Below are 17221 nucleotides of genomic sequence, written 5' to 3'. Positions count from 1 at the left end.
TAGACAGTTGACAATAAAAAATAAATGAGCCTCTATACACGTATCTGCACAATCACTACACACACTATTCCGTCTCTAGGCCTAGGTTCAGACAGTGACGAGAGATACTAGCCTTTTGTCTTACCTTGTACCACCTTTCTTGTCAGGGGAACAAAAGTACAGACAACAAACCAGTTAGATGGCTCACAACTTATTACTACTGTCACAGTTAAGAATCTTATAGTACAATGGTGTTTCAGACCTAATCAATTATTGACTGGGGCTATGCGAAAGTGCACTAGGAGTTCACAGACTGAACGCTGCCTTGCATAAAGCGGTTCTATTTTAGTAGTGTCTTTCTTCAAGATGCTCTCAGCAGCATATTGCTCCTGACAGACACACTGGGGTAAACGGTGGCTCCTGCTGAGCCAAGACTGAAACTTATTGTCAGATTCAGATTGTCTTTGCATTTGACAATACATGCTCTAATCTCCATATTTTCTTGCCATCTCACTCACACTGATTTTTTTTGATTTTTTCTCCTTCTGTATCAAAACTTCGATGTAAGAGAAGACACAGAGAGCTGAGAAGAGCAGCGAATTGTAGAATCGTAAATGTGCAAAGCTTTGAGGATGATCTACTGTAGGAGGAGTGGCCAACTCACAAGACCATGAAGATGAGATAACCTCAGTTCAGCACTCTTGAATCAGATGACTAATTCATAGCCGGAGGCAACAGTGACGGATTATTCCAACAAAAAGTTGTGATTAAGACTTTTACTGCAGATACACTGTTCTATTAAAATCTGCACTGATCAGGATTTTTGGCTAAAAGACGACTCTCCCAGCCCCCTGGATATTAATGCAACAGATTCATCCTCTTTACCCAAATTAAATTCTGGTGTTGGTTATAGTTCATTGGCAGAATATCTCCAGGATGTTCCTGAATGTATCTCTTGGTATATTAAATTTCTCTCAACCTGCCTCAAGTAAATCAAATTCAGTTAGTGATTTCTTACATTTCCTAAAACAAATTTTGAAAACCCTTCAGAGAGTGTGCCTGAACATCCAGCTATTACAGCGATGATCACATAGTAAAAAACAGGGAGAAACTTTCAAACTGGACAAACTGGTACTGCACGGTATACTATACTCCTCTGAGATGGATTCTTTAATTTATAATCATTGAACCCACAAGCATTTGCTGCGTGACTCTGGGGTCAGGCTGACATTTCAGATAGTTAAAAAAATATTTTATCATGAAACTAAGCTGGAAATACTGCAGCAGAAAAACTGTCGTCAGTGTCTTAAGAATAAATGCAGTGATATAATCCTACATTTGGAGTGGTACCTTGCATATTACAAACTAGGTATTGTTTTTTAATAAATGTTAAAATGCATGAGGCTGAACTTTTCCATTAGTGGTGAAATGTATAGCTTGTTCTTAAGGGAGTGACCACTCTGTCCAGAGAAAGCTTGACTCACCAATGATGGCTGAACCACTTTACCACCAGGTTATTTTTCCTTTGCAGTTATGATTTGCTCATGATGGTAATTTTGTTCCAAGTTTTTCAACAATGTTGAAATAAAAGATTTAATAACTGCAGATGTAATAACTTCTTTAAAAAAACAGCCATTTACACTATGATGTTCTAAACGGACACCAAGGAGTCTTTAAACTCTCTGTGACCTTCCTACAAATTGGATACAAGGTTGCTTTTCTAACAACCTTATATTAATTACCATAGTAACTTTTCCTCAAAGTTATAACAAAGACTGTGATCCTTTCTAACACAATTAGTGCATTTCCATCTCCACCAAAACTTGCTAAATAAAACACGGCTTTCTTGTGCTGAGAGTTGAGTGGTAAGCCAATTACTTTCGAATGTAGCCCTAAATTGGCCTTTTTCCGAAACAACCTTATGACAGAGATGCGTTGTTAAGTCACATCAAAGTGGTTACTTTCCAATTACAGCCTCAGCCTCTGCAATAAGCTCTGTGCCTCCACCCCTGTCATTGTCAGCTCCACAACTAATAGTCTGAGTGCTAGTGATGGCGGGTTCAAACCCTGAAAATGCGGGGTAATTGTGACCTTTCCTCAGGCCCATGTCAGGTAAATGACAGCTTAGTTGACTGATGAGGGCTTAGCCATGTGCTACGCCGGTAGCATTTGGTTAGCAACAATTCTTTTGACTGCAGATCTGGTTGGTGTAAATGTTGAGTGCAGCCTGGTGTGTGTATGTGTGTGTATGTGTGACTGTGTGTATCTGTCTACGTCAAAGAGCCACGGTTCATGGCCCTGGGAGGATGGATATGCCATTAGAGCTGGTGACACACACTCAAAACTTCATCGACTCACTATGGGAAATCAATATGGCTGCAGAGCGAGCCAGCTGGATCCAGACTAAACAAGCACCTAGACACAACAACAGCAACAACAATCATAGCAGGTCCAAAAGGGTACTCAATATCATATAGAGTATGTTGCTGCAGGACTGAATGTGAACACACACACACACACACACACACACACACACACACACACACACACACACACACACACATACACACAACCTAGAGTTCTACAGACTAAACAGCTTGTTTGATGAACAGCACAAAGGCACATGAGTTGGTGTTCAAGGGTTGTTATCTAAATGTCAAGAGGTTTGTGATATTGAGAAAAGACCCTTATGAATCTTATGAATCATACATTAACCTATACACAGCAGAGTACAAACACAAACAGAGGGGGACAAACACTCAAATACATACACGCACACATATGTGCACACAGTTGCTTAACACACAGACACTGACCGACTGTGCGGTCTTGATAGCCACGAAGCGATGGTTCCCTTCCTTCCCGCAGACGTAGCCAAAGGCTCGGTGGTCTGTGATGTCCTTGGCAATGTAGGAGATCTCGTGGACCGCATGGTGGTGTTGGAGGACCTGAAGGAATGCACAACAAAAGATGTTTAATAAATCATGCCGACACAGCTGAGAAACTACAACTTTATTCTTGAGATTATTACTTTTTTCCTTCAATTTTGGACTTAAAGCTAATAACACGCAATTTTTTTGGTCTCCGTGGCCCCAATACTCATAACACACAAATGTAAAATGGGCAGGAAAATAAACAGGAATTTGAAAAGAATTTTTCATCTTTCTCAAGTTTGGTGCACTTAATATTTCCTTCGTGCTTCTGTTTGGTACCATGTAAAGCACTTAATGAAAAAATGTTTTGAAGATAGCACTTCATGAATGACACAGGAATGAGTATGACTAAACTAAGTTTCAGGTGTACAAAAAGTAGCTTTGTTTAGCTTAAAGTTAGGGACATAAACACACTTATTTACACACAAATATACAAAATGGTCATCACTTTTCCAAAAGCCAAAAGAATCCCATGCAAACTTCCTCAAGTGTACACACAGAGACAACCCCTCTCACACAGAGACCTTGTATCCTATATTAAACTGTTTCTAGCTCCCCTGCCCTCTCTAGTTTAGCCTGGGTGGGGAGTGCCAAGCTGGCATCGCCCGTGGCAGATGGCACTGTTTTTCCCGAGGACAGAGGGGGGGATCAGTGACAATCACAGCTCGGCAATCTGTCGACTTGATCACTTCATCTGTGCCCTCACTCACAACACACACAAACACACACACACAAACACAACTCACAACTTAATATGCAATAGCCTCTGTTAAGTCACACTAAATGTCTGCTTTGTTGTTATTGTCTATGCCAGCTGCATGCTGGGAGCAGAGACACGCAGTCAACATAATGACCCAGTAGCCCTTGAGTGCATGCTAGGGGTTGCAGCTCTATACATCAGAGGCTAAACACACACATCTGCTCTCTTTGAAGCTATTCCAGACGTAAGACATGGCAGAATAGAATGACACCAATTTAACATTGGCGCACAGACATACATACACACACACACACACACACACTGAGAACCCCAGCAGAAATAGATAATCATTGTATGAGTCATGTCTTCTAGATTTAATAATTAGAGTAATGATTATCATTATCACCTCTGATTGACCTGAAAATGACAGCTAAGGCAGTGCGCACACACACACAAACACACAAACACACACACACACACACACACACACACACACACACACAGACACAGACACATGCACACCTACACACACACACAGAGGGCTCATTTGCTGAGGTTAATGAATTAGCTCTGGGTGGGTGGTGAGGTGACAAAGAGGGACTCTGATTCAAAGAGAGCAGAGAATGAGATGACTGCATAAATTCAATTGATCTGCTTTGTCTTGGCACATCTTACAGTACATCTTAGAGTAGAAAGGATTTACACACACATACAGTCAGTACCTAGTTTTTGTCAGATGCTGCCCATATTACCCTTTTTTTTTTAATACAAAGTGCTGAAAATGTTCCCTAGTTCAACATTTAGTCGACATCTGGGATTAGTGCATGCCCAGACACTGCCACCTTTCTGGAACAGTGTTGTGAGGATATTATTTGTAAATAATAAAACAGGTAAACTGTTACCATGAAGAGCTGCACCTGGTCTTTCATGTGTGTGTAAAGGAGTCGTAAATATTCAGTAGGTAACCCTGGCCTCTACTCGACCTTAAAATACCTAATATATATCATCTATTCTATTTTTTGAATTTACTGCCAAAATCTAAATAGTAGAAATTTCACTGAAAAATAATTTTCTGTGTACTCGAAATCATAACCTTATTGCATTAATAATGAAACGGATGATATGGTGTACTACCTAAAGCTAAAAAACTGGAATGCAAACTGGACTTTTGTCTTTTCTAAATTCAAATTTAATAATTTGACATTTTTTTAAAGTTATCTGATAGAATGGATATTAGCAATCCTTGACTTCCATAGCAGCACTTAAGAAACACTCTTTAACTGTCCAGTTTTAATGACCACGAGATAATAAGAAGAATAACCTTGTTCTTTTCTTTTGCTGTGGTTTCCCCTCCATTCTACACTGTAAACAATTATTTTTTGCACACAGAGCTGGAACAAATGCCATTATTCTACTTAGATCTATTATCTGTGAGACATTTTTGCTAAGAAAACTGACTTACTGCTGCTGCAAAAACATAAAAAATGTTTCTGTTGCATCATTCTTGCTAATGTTTGGACAGAACAGTCAGATTAAATCCCAGGAGGGTGGCCGCTGCTGGAGCCGTCATGTCTGGCAGCATCAATCATCAGAAGCAGCTCAAAGTTGCTTAAACAGATACGTTCTCTGGGGAAGTGGATTGTTTGCAAAAACAGGTGGGTGTATCAAAAAAGTCGATACTGACTGTGTGTGCTCTCTCTCTCTCTCTCTTCTCTTCTCTCCAGCACTGTTGATATGCACAAGTCCCTCTCTCACAATCTCTCTCACACACACGCACAGTGACACTGTCTCTGAGGGACTGTGGGCAGCACGCCCTTCAGCTGTTGCTGGCCAATGAACCAAGATATTCCCTGTTACGCTGTGAGTGGGGAGGAAGGAGGAGAAGCAGCAGGATACTATCTCTCTCTCTCCTCTCCTCCCCTCTCTTCACATCTCCCTCCCGGAGGGGAGACATCCTCAAAGGGCCTGCGGAGACTGTCCAATCTCCAGCCAGTGGGACAGGACTGAGATTAGCAGTTAGCTTTGAGGTTCAATTAGTTCCTTGCGAGAGGTAGCACTGCTGTGGTTATTCATAAAGTGCTCTCCGTCAGTCACTGACACAAATACACATAAGCTGGCTTTGAAATAATGTTTTATAATCAACAGTTTGACACTGAGCTGGCTGACAAAGTGACTCAAAATAGTGAACACACAAACATACACAACACACACATAACAAAGTTCTATAAGGCACTGAAAAACCTGTTTCTCACTATGAGTGATGCGGTCCTACATGAACATAAACTTTTCTGCCAACTTTAGTTATTTCACATGAGATATTTCTGTATGTTTTGTTTGTGCTCTGTAACTGGTTTTAAAGTGTACAGAGCTTAGCTGGAAAATCTGATGTCACATACTACAGCGCATCAGGATTTTAAAATATTTGAACCACTGTCAATCAAATGATGACAAGACCACACCCACAAACTCCTTTTTTGAATTTAGTAGTCTGGTCTTTTCCGCGAATAGAAAACTCCTTGGAATTTTATCAGATTCATCAAATGGACTTTAAATTTGGTCAGTGCAATCTAAAGACATTCACAATTAAAAGTTGTGCTATTTGCGAATGTGCGTTGAACGGCATGCCGAATTTCGATGCTTCACCATGAAACAGTAAGTTGTCATAACTTCAATGTACTCTGTCCAATCTCAATGAAACATTACATATCTGATAAAAGCAGCACACCTTTTTGTGTTAAATTCTTAATAAATAATACCTAATTCTTATATGCCCCAACAAACCCCTTTTACTGCTTCTTTGTCTTCTCTGCTTCTCTGAGAACTTGTTCCCACCCTGTGTGTCACTCCCTGGGTTCCCCCGCTATGACACATCCTGGTCTACACAGACATATATTTTTATTTGTTTATTTTAACAGGGACAGTGCACAATTAAAAGTAATGGCACCACCACACCAATTCCCATTTGTGACAGAGTTCATCTCACCCACCGATCTCGACCCCCTTTCCTTCCTCTGCCCCATCAGTCTTATTTACATTGTGAGTGGGATCGGGTTTTTTAGTCAACATAAAGTAACAATATATCTGACAGGACCCAAAGTGAATGTATGGAAGGGTCTGGCAGTAAGTAGCACTATTTTTGTCTGGCTTGCCTTGCTGCAGCTGCATCTCTGTCTAACCTCCATAGGAATACTTTGCTCCGGGGTATTTTCTAAACAGCATTTTCCCTTGTGTACTTTTCTTTTTTTTACATAGTCCTTTATATTGGCCGAACTGGACTAATGTGATTTACTTTCTGATTTCATTCTCAGAGGGAGGAGCAGGCCGGCGAGCTCAGCCCTAACCCCAACTTTAGTGAGTTCCTGACCTGACGCGGTGCAGCGACCCTGACGAGACTGACAAAAAGGGTTGAAGAGGGTAGTGCACACGTGTCTATGTGTGTGTGTATGTATGTATGTGTGAGTCTTGAGAGAGAGGCTGACGGAGAGAGAGGCTGAAAGAGAGACACGCTGGCCTGCCCTCTGTTAGATTAATGTCTCCTCCTCTTCTTCTCCTCCATCTCAAGCACCACCTCCCTCCATCCTGCACGACCTTCCCTCCTCCAAGAGAGAGGCCATCCATCCATTCTTTCACCCATACATCCATCCGCCCATCTGGCTGACTGATGCACAGGAGGGGAATGAGACTGTCAAGATCCCTGAACCTCAGCAGAGTCATTCTCTCTCTCTCTCTGTCTCCCTCCCTCCCTAGCCATTAGAAGTGTTTGAAGGACTGATAGTAAGGACAGCATATCTCTATAGTTAATATTAATGTGTGGAGACAGAGGACAAGGTCTCCCTGTAGAGAGCTTTACTTTGACATATGCTCACTGATTCTCTACCTATCCCTCTAACTCTGTTACAGTCTGTCTTTGTCTCTCCCTCCCATCCTCCCTCCATCTGTCTTTTTCACATCCTTGATTCCTCTCACCTTCTCTTTCTTGCCCTTCCCTTGTTTCTTCTTTTCTACACCTTTTCCCCTTCGACTCACTACCTTGCTATCTATCTCTGGTTGTTTCTTATTATTCCTCTCTATCTTTCAGTGTAGAAAGTTTGAAGCATCGGGAAGGGGAATGAGACATGAGAAATGAGGGTTATAAAAAGAGGGATGAGGGATTGGACTGGTGAGGGATGAGTTTGGCTGCATGCAATATGGCTGCCACGTGGGAGGCCACTGGTTACTGTGTCCTGCCTGTCTAATCCCTGCACCGTTGAATTACTGCTGGGTACGCGCACACACACGCACACACACGCACACACACAGTGTCAGTGACATGCAGCTCCTGTCGAGGTGTAAATCTCAGACTTACCACGTCAGCCACTAAAGCCAGGTGCAGAGCAGCAAGCATCATATAGTGTCTAAACCAGACTACATTTACAATCAGTCTGAGTAGAGTGAAACAGACAGCTCGTACTGCGTATACATACGACACACACAAGATCAAATGTTAACGCTGTATCATGTTTTAAAAATAAGGCTGTTTTACTCCAGCTGCAAAGAAATCTCACATGCACAGACGACCGAGCTGAGCACCTTCTAACTTAAGTTGCTGGGATTTAATGGGACACTAATTTTCCATTATTAACACAAATGGTGGCAAAATGGCCTGTTTAGTGAGGCTGTCCTCCAACAAGAGCGCTAAGTAACCTGGGGTATGTGGCTGTTATATTTCTTGCCCAAGGATACTGTGACAGGTATGGCCAGTGGGGGAATAGTACCTCCTAGGACAATACCTGTCAAAGGATCCTTGAGTACGAAATTTAAAAAAGATTGGACACTTTCCCTTGAACTACATGCACAGTCGCTCCGCTACAGAATTTATCTTCTGTCCATAGAGTGTCTTCTTTCTGAGGGAATCAAGAGCCATCAGAAATTTTAAAAAAATACAAAAACCGGACATAGAGGAATGATAGCAGTCGAACAGCAAAGCCTGCATAGATACGGTCGGTCAACCACAAAAGCAGCCATGTAAGAAGGAAGATGAATAATCCGGGAGCATAATATGGAACCAGTGTTGTTGCTGTTTGCAGAGAGGCAGACAATGGGATAGCCATGTTCTCTCATCTACTGAGGCCTTGTTCTCAGGGTTTCAATTAGGGTCTCTTGATTTCCCCACGGGCCTCTCCCTCTCATGGAGATGCCTCATTAACAGAGGAAACATACATAGACACACATACACACACACAAATGCTGCATGCAGGCGCAGACATACACACGGACACACTTGCTTCTGAGCTCACCCCTGACTTCTCATCAAAGATCTTGATCCCGCCAAAGGAAATGGTCAGAAACACCTTCTGTTTGTGTTCTCCTTTTGACCGTGCTGCTGCAGCTATACCCTGAGGACAGAAAAGAAACACACACACAGACACAGAACCATGTTAGAAGCAGGACAGAAACACGTGCTGTGTAATGGGAATGTAAGTTCATAAAGAGTGTTTGTGTCAATAACTGTCTGTGGGATTATTATTACACCCACAGTGGCCACAATGGTGTATAAGTCTTTTTGAGTCATGCTTATGAAGAATATTACCAACCATGACTTCGACAAAATTTAATGAATTACTGATAGACAATAATGTATCCACACCCAATACCTGTTAAACCAAACAAGACTAAAGTACATTAAAGAATATATGTTTGAATTATGGCAGTGAAAGAACATTTCCATTATGGGAAATCTAGGAAATCAATAATAACAACAAAAAGTAGACAAGGCAGGTACAGCAAAACAATCCATGACAACATGCTTGAATTTACTGAACATGTTATGGCATACGGTTGATTTATAACTCTACATGTGTATATAAGGGTAGAATTCCCCTTTACGTTCACCCCACCTCCATCTGCATAGGTGAGTCATAAAAGGAGAAGAGAGGAGCGAGATCAGAGAATTGAGGGAGTTTGGCTAGGAGCAGGAGGAGCAGTATGAAAGAAGAGGTGGAGAGATCAGAGAAAAAGAGTTGATGGATTTCCTGTCTGAATAAATAAGGAGGAGGGAAGCTGTTTGATCAATGAGCTGTCTATCCTCTCCTCGCCCTCCTATGCCTCGGCTGGATGGAGATTTCACTACACAAACAAAACGTAAATGCAATTTTCTCAATTTAAATATCTCCTGCAGTATGTGGATCCCATGTGTTAACGGACATTTAATTATAAATAAGGCGCGCCCTTTCAGCAGACATTTGTGGAAAAACAACCAAAATCTAGGCTTTTTATAAAGTTTCAAACATTTTCAAGTGTGACATCATTTAGACATGCGCTTTTCATATGCATGCTACAGTGAAATATTCACTAAATCAGCTTGTTCATTAGGCCTCTATTTCTAAATGAATAAATAAATGGCCTATTTCTCCTCATCTTTATCCTCTCTCATCTCTCTCACACCTATCATCCAAATGATTCCCCTCCTATATGCCTTCTCTCCTCTGCTAACTGTCCCATCTGTCTACCTCTCCCTCTAATTGTTCCCATCCTTGCAAATGAGACATTCACCCCGATCCCCTTCTCATCCATATGGCTAACCCTCCTCACTTCCTCCTGCACAGATCATCGTCCTGCCTATAAATTATAACGTCCTCATTTTTTATCTCTCTTCTTCCACCCTTGTCCTTTGGAAATTTGCATAGGAAAAACTGCAACAATCTACACATGCAAGCACACAACGTCGCAGCTATGCTGTGATGTACAAAACATGTATATTTAAAAGTTGAACTTTAGAATATGCATGAAGGTGAAGAACTGCTTATGGACTGACAACTGTGTTGGCTATTGATGTTCAGCGTTTTTTGTGGGGCGTGGAACTTAATGCGGCTCTAGGCAATCACGTTACATAATTTCTGGGTGTTACATTTGTGTCCACATTTAGACATTTCTGACAACTTTAAGAAGCGTTAGAAAGTAAATTTTTAATTAAAAAAACACATCGATAGAAAGAAAAGAGATGAAGGGAGAGTTTCCTTACCTTGAGCTTCATCATCGAGTCCTGGCAGAGTTTGTCTCCACGGGCGGCAGTGACCTCGTCCAGGCCGATGAGCTTGGCCTTGTAGCGGACGCCATCGCCCTTAAAGCGCCTGATGAGAGCCGCCTCGCTGCGATCCTGCCCTGCAGACACACACAAACAAGCTCTCTGAAGTCTTACAGTACATCTTCCAGTCAAGGACCTCCATCTACCTCAGACCAGTGCTATTACCTTGGGATCATCAATCACATAGACCACAAAAGACGTCAACAGTAATCTTACAAAAAACACAACCATAGGACAGGTCAAAGCTACTGATGTTAGCAACATCGTGTTATGTGATTAAGTCAGAGCTTTGAACTGTGGTATCATATGAATGGCACCGGTCAATATACTCAGACACGTGAATCAATGAAGTTTGGCGGGATTAGAGTTAAAGCGGTGACTGCTCTCCTCTGCGGCTATTTCTCCTGTAAAATAATAGTGTGACATTTTGCTCTTATCTCCCCTGTCTCCCTCAGTCCTCCCTCTCACCTCACCCTCTATTGTGTGCGAGATTGTCGGCATTGTGTCCATGCATTAGTGAGCGTTGGCGATGGCGCGCGTGTGTTGACCTTGCTCTTGTCCAGGAAGTCTGTATGTTATCTCCTGAAGTGACTACAACGCTCCTCTTCACATACAATACAGAGCAGAGAGAGAGAATAGCCTTTCATAAGACTAAACTCACTTTCTTTGTGTTGTGCACTCTCCATCTTTCTCCCATTCGGTTTCTCTATCTCTGACCTGCAGTGCGCAAACATTTCATCATCAAATATTGTATAGGGGGAAACACTCCTGCATCTGTGTGTGGGTCTCTGTGCATTGCGTTTCTGAGTGTGTATATGTGAGTGAAAGACTGCAAGAGCGATAGTGAGAGGGAGAGGCATAATGATAATGCAGCATATTCAGATAATATATTGAGGCATTAGTTCTGTACTCTATAACAGCGTGACTCTTGGAAGGTCATAGTCGGAGTGATGGAGAGGTCCCACTCCTCCTCTCCTCGTTCTTTCACGCTCCCTCCATTCATAGAGCACCCTACAGCATTGCAGTATACTAGAAATGAGCCCTTTAACCATAGGCGAGAGCATCATGTTATATGGCTAGTGAATCATCCTTGTCCAACACTAATCTCTCACCTCCCTCAGCTTTGTCTGCTGGCCCACACATGAACACAAACAAACAAGCCCATTTTTAAATGCCTCAGTTGCATCACCTTAATCTTATTTACACTGGATTCTAGAGGTTGGACAATGCTTAAGGATACTTAAAGACACAAAAAGCCTCCTTTTGAACTGAATTATTCTGCTGGGTTCACCCTTGCATTAATAGCAGTGTGCTGTGAATGCCTCAAATAGCAAGTTTCAAAAGTTCAAGGCTGCCAGAGATCATGTTTGTGAAAATTCTTGTCTCCTTGTCCCATATGAAGGAAAAATGAGCACACTGTCTCAGAGAGAAACACACTTCCCTGTGTATTCCATTGATTAAAAAAGGACAGTAGATGAGCTCATTCCACTGAATCATTGAACAGGCACTCAGTCACAGTTCTACTTGGAGTAAATCATCACTGTCTGCCTCAAAGTCTTCAGAGACAAAAGAGCTGAAGAACATCTGTCCTTATTTTGGATAGAGTGTGAGAGAACAGCTCTCTCTATTGTGTCACGTCTCAGTTGGGATGAGATGAGAGTGAGTGATTAAACCACCGGAGGATTGTTTCTGCTCAACGCAGACACGTTTGAAGACATTTAAATATTGCCTTCATTAAACTTGAATCGGCCCCCTGAAATGTGCATATAGACGAGTACACACATAAATATGCCAGTCAAGAGTAACAGTCAGCAGCTATGATGACCCCCCCACCCACCATCTCTTCCCACTGCGTAAATAACATGAAACATGCCATTGCTGCTGTGTGTTAAAAACACACATATATCTTTCGCATCCAAACATGAGCTCCTGTCAGGAAACATAGCGGCTTTAAATCTCTCTGACTGCTTGTGAAAACAAACCAGAAGACTTCAATTTTACAAACTAGATGAAGTTTTTGTATAGCAACCAACAAGCATTAAAGGTCCCCTGTGGAGTTTTCTTGTAAACAAACAATAGTTCTGTTCACTGTTACTGTTTCCTTCCTCATAAGATATGTGCAAAGTCGATTTTTTAAATATTTTAAATCGTACATTATTTACATTTGTTTACTTCTTCTTATCTTCTTCTTCCTGGTTTTTGTTAGCGCATTGCTACATTTGTAAGCGTGTTGCCCCCATAAAGTATTGAACAACAGAATATCATGAAACCAAGGGCAGAATGTAAATCTGCTGGCTGAATGTGTGCATGTGTGTGCATACATGTGCATGTCCACAATACAAACAACAAATGGACTTTCTTATTTAAAAAAAAAGGCTTCAGAGTGATTTATAATTTGATGCAAAGTTTAATGCAATCGTCTGAAGATCCTTTTCATCACTGTTACATAGTCTGGGCTGTGCAAGATCTATGAGTGTATGTATTTAAATGTGCTAGTGTTAAATAACACTGGATGTGTCCAGCTGCCTTTGTCTCTCTGGAACAGCGGTTTTCATTTGAGTTTGACATTTAAGACCTGCTCCCTCCATCTGCATCCATCACCATTACTCTTGCTATACTTAGCACACCCAGGGAGAGAAACACAGAGAGAGGGAGAAGTTGAGAAAGGCCAAGAGGCGAAGAAAGAGAGAAAAAGGTAGAAGGGGTCCAGGGTTACTTCTCCTGCTGAGTGGTTTATATTATTACCTTTTGGGAGCATGTTCCATGAAAGACCGCCCTGTGAGTGTGTGCATATGTGTGTGTGCATGCATGTGTGCCTCTGTGTGTCAGCAGAGGAAACATTCAGTCTGCTGTAATTAAATGTCTGCTACTGCTGTGACCCCGCTGAGCTTCAAACACAACTAATGAAAGGATCTTCCGTTTCATGTGTCATGGCTGCTCCACACACAGACACGCACGCACACACACACACACACACACACACACACACACACACACACACACACACACACACACACACACAGGCTTCATGTCTTCCTCTACCATAGAAACAACCAAACACATGTTCACACATCCCCTCACTACCATACCATAACACTAATGAAAGAAAAATCTTCTGGTGCATCAATCATGGCAGCTCCATAGGTGAACACACATACTCTTTCTTTCAAAGAAATATGACACAACCCAGCATGTAAAACCACACCCACATACACACTTCAGTGCCATACCAGAGTCGTACTATCTGGAATTCAACTTTCTGGGCGACAGTAAAGCACTTAATACCTTATACAGTATTTGTGTGTGTGTGTGTGTGTGTGTGTGTGTGTGTGTGTGTGTGTATGTGTGTGTGTGTGTGTGTGTTTGTGTGTGTGGGTACTTGGTATGCAGGGTTGGTTTGGCTGTCTGTCTAAAGCAACAAGCAGAGAGGGAGGGAAGGACATAAAGCAGAGAGCAAAGAATGGAAAGGAGGAACAGAACGTGATGGATGGATGAATGAGCGAGGCCTCCATTGGATAAATGTCACTCAGGATTAGAGCGTTATGACAGGAAGAACCCCATGATTCTCTTCTCTCTCTCTCTCTTTCTCTCTCTCTCACATACACACACACAGACACACACAAACACACTGCCACAGGTGATAGATGGCAGGTGACTGCTGGTACAGTACATCTAGCCCTTCGGGGAAGCCCTTAGCATCGCCCCTGGCAACTGTAACCTACTGCCTCCTGTGTCCCCCTCCATCATTTTCTCCCCACTGATTCCCCCTTTACCCACCTCTCCTCCACAAGAGCCCCAACCCCTCATTGTCGGCTCATGATCCTTCCCCTTTGGTCAGGTTACATTTAGATTACACACATAGTGAAATCAGATTTCTCTCATTCTTCTCTTGCAACCTTGCCAGACACAGCAAGAAATCCCAGTTAATACAATTTGGGTCATATTTTTGTAGGATGTTAAAATGTTTTCATGTTTTTGGTAAAGATTGCATTCATACTACAACCACACAGAGGGGCAAAAACTGATCGTTCCAACCATTTATCCATTACTTTTAGCTAATTATTTCAGCTATTTATTCATTACTTTTAGTTGACAATTTCATCTCCTCTGCTCACTTGCTAAGTAGTTTTCACGCACTCTTAATGGCAATAAGACCTGAATTAATTGTTGACTCAATGTGTGGATGCATTTTTTTCTCTAATCAAATCATTAATTAAATGTTTTCAAATTAGTTGAGCTACTCCAATCTCCCCCTGTGCCCTCTGGCAACAGCAGAAGTACCCTGTGTGGTACAAGCACCCCTGTTTAGGAGTCACTATGAGTAAGTAAACACTTTATTTGCAGGTAGACAAAAAAGTTAGCGTACCTGGAACACTGGTAATAATTCCTCTTTGCACAATAAAACTGCTGCATGCACAACTGTGGTTAGGAAGAGTATTGCTCAATGTTAAACCAGGAAGTTGGTCTGTAACTGTAACTCATGACATACAGAGGTATTCGGGGTGAACTTCAATGGTTTTTCTGTATTCAATTGCATGCTGATCATCCAGGCTGAAGATTAAAGCCAAGCGCAAAGGTTTCAGGGTAAGGCCAACAAAGCATAACAGTCTAGTTCATTAACTTCATTAGACACTAGAGACTTTTAGTTTGAGGCCACTGGGTAAGAATGAGGGAGAGATGTAGGTGGACTTGCGGCTTTGCTTTACGAGTTGTGACAGGAAGTTGTTGGCATTTTCCTGTTCCTCACTTCTGAGGAATATCTGATATTCCTCAGAAGTGATGTTAGAGGCACAAAAGCTGATGCCACTATTCATTTTCAGCAGGCCTGTATTGCTTGCAGTGTGTAGATTGTTTCACTGTGCTCCAGATGAAGAAGCACCCAGAGGCTCTTAACTACAGCTGGGATGGTTCCCAACAAATACTCAACAGCACATGAGGGAACACGGCAGTTACTCTCCAATTAATCCTGCTTCTAAACCCTGCTTCTGAATGTGTGTGAGAATGTGTGTGTGTGTGTGTGGGGGGGGGGGATTGCGCTTTCTTTACCTAACAGAGACTTGCTCAGATGAAGCACTCACTCATACCCACTCTGAGACGGACTCTTTTAAACCCACAAACAGCATGTGCCAAAAAAACAACCAGTTTTCCCTTCAGCTCCATGCTTAATTCTGGCCGATTGATTTGGCACACAAAAGCTCACACTTGACTGAATCTACAACTATGCACACATTACAAAAACATAACCATAGTTGCTGAAGTAAAACGCCAGGTGTAAAATGAGAAGATAAAGTACTGCTGCCACTCATCAAATAAGTGAGTGCTGTGCCTTTGCTGATGTGCATTTTTTTCTTATTTGCAACATGACTGCTGTTGTGTTTACTAAATGAAGATGTTTCTTTTGAGCTCACGTAGTGAATTATGTGAAGTTTACACTAAGATGTATTCAGTTCAAATGCTTCTTCTGGCTGTGGGCTTTGATATCATTTATCTGTCTTATCTTTCTTATAATTTGGCATTTCTGCTAGAATAAAGCTGTGGCTCACAAAGGAGGCTTCAGAGTTAAACTAAGTAAAGTTAGAATTCTGGACAATCTCAAAGCGCTATTGTGGTGTAATTTGTATCCCCTTGCCCTTTTTTTCCCCTCTCACCCTAACATTCCTTCTCTCTTCATCTCATTTCTTTCCCACTTTCCCCAGCTCCATCTCCCTGCCACCCGCTGCTCTGACCTGGATGACAGGGGCACAGCCAGAGACCTGAGCTGTCTGTGTGTGAAAATGCGTGTGCACGCACATGTGTCCTGAGGCATTCAGCAATTCTCTGTGGCAGAAAAACATTAGAGCTGAAAGAATACGTCAGGGACAGACGCAACACACTGCCCATTATCGTCCCCACACACACACACACACACACACACACCCTATGTCAAGGTCACTTTAGAAAAGCAGACAGAGAAAACTTTTTGACTATTGTATAGTTGGAGTTGGGGAAGCAAGACACCTAATGCAACTATTGATCTGGCCCGTTTCTACTGCTGTCATTGTACCTGTGATCACATTGTTTAGTGAAACTAAAGAGCTAATGCTAGCCTCTCTGATGTGTAGCTTCAGTCAGTACAGCTAAACAAGGGGGTCAGTTTCATGTAATGGTTAGTGGATCAAATCAGGTACACTAAAAGTTAACTAGCTCTCACTGTTTCAGGAGGTGTACAGTCAAGAACAACTTTCTTTTTATTTACAATGTATATCTTATATCCATTAAACATGGGTGAGAAGCTGATTTTTTTATTTTTTTTTTTTTTAATGGAGAACTAAAATAGTTAGCAGAAAACTATCTGACTGAACGGTTCCAGCATTTTTAGACCCGTGATCAAATTCGTTTTCATAATGTTCCAGCTGTCTGCAAGATTATGCAATGGGGAATAACAACACATTCAAAGAACAAGACTTAAAATGTTTGAGATTACAAGAGATAACACAAAGATCACAGGCGTGCTCTATCTTTTGATAATTGACAACCTGTTTTAGTTATTTCAAAGGGAACATTTGT

At 41.8% G+C, this 17221-nt stretch overlaps 1 protein-coding gene across 10 annotated transcripts in view; it reads right to left on the bottom strand.

Annotated features, from left to right (window-relative positions):
- Nucleotides 1–17221, bottom strand: part of dab1a (DAB adaptor protein 1a) — a 185488-nt gene that overhangs the window by 19757 nt on the left and 148510 nt on the right. For all 10 annotated transcript variants that reach the window (XM_051376792.1, XM_051376790.1, XM_051376795.1 and 7 more), the window contains 3 exons: nucleotides 10613–10752; nucleotides 8889–8987; nucleotides 2796–2927 (listed from right to left, as the gene is read on the bottom strand). In XM_051376792.1, coding sequence (XP_051232752.1) covers nucleotides 2796–2927; nucleotides 8889–8987; nucleotides 10613–10752 — 371 coding nt within the window. The remainder of the gene's footprint in view (nucleotides 1–2795; nucleotides 2928–8888; nucleotides 8988–10612; nucleotides 10753–17221) is intronic.

This window comes from Dicentrarchus labrax, unplaced genomic scaffold (genome assembly GCF_905237075.1).
Source record: "Dicentrarchus labrax unplaced genomic scaffold, dlabrax2021, whole genome shotgun sequence".
Lineage (NCBI taxonomy): Eukaryota > Metazoa > Chordata > Actinopteri > Moronidae > Dicentrarchus > Dicentrarchus labrax.
The sequence above is the reverse complement of the archived record's forward strand: the minus strand, read 5'-3'. Positions and strand labels throughout refer to the sequence as shown.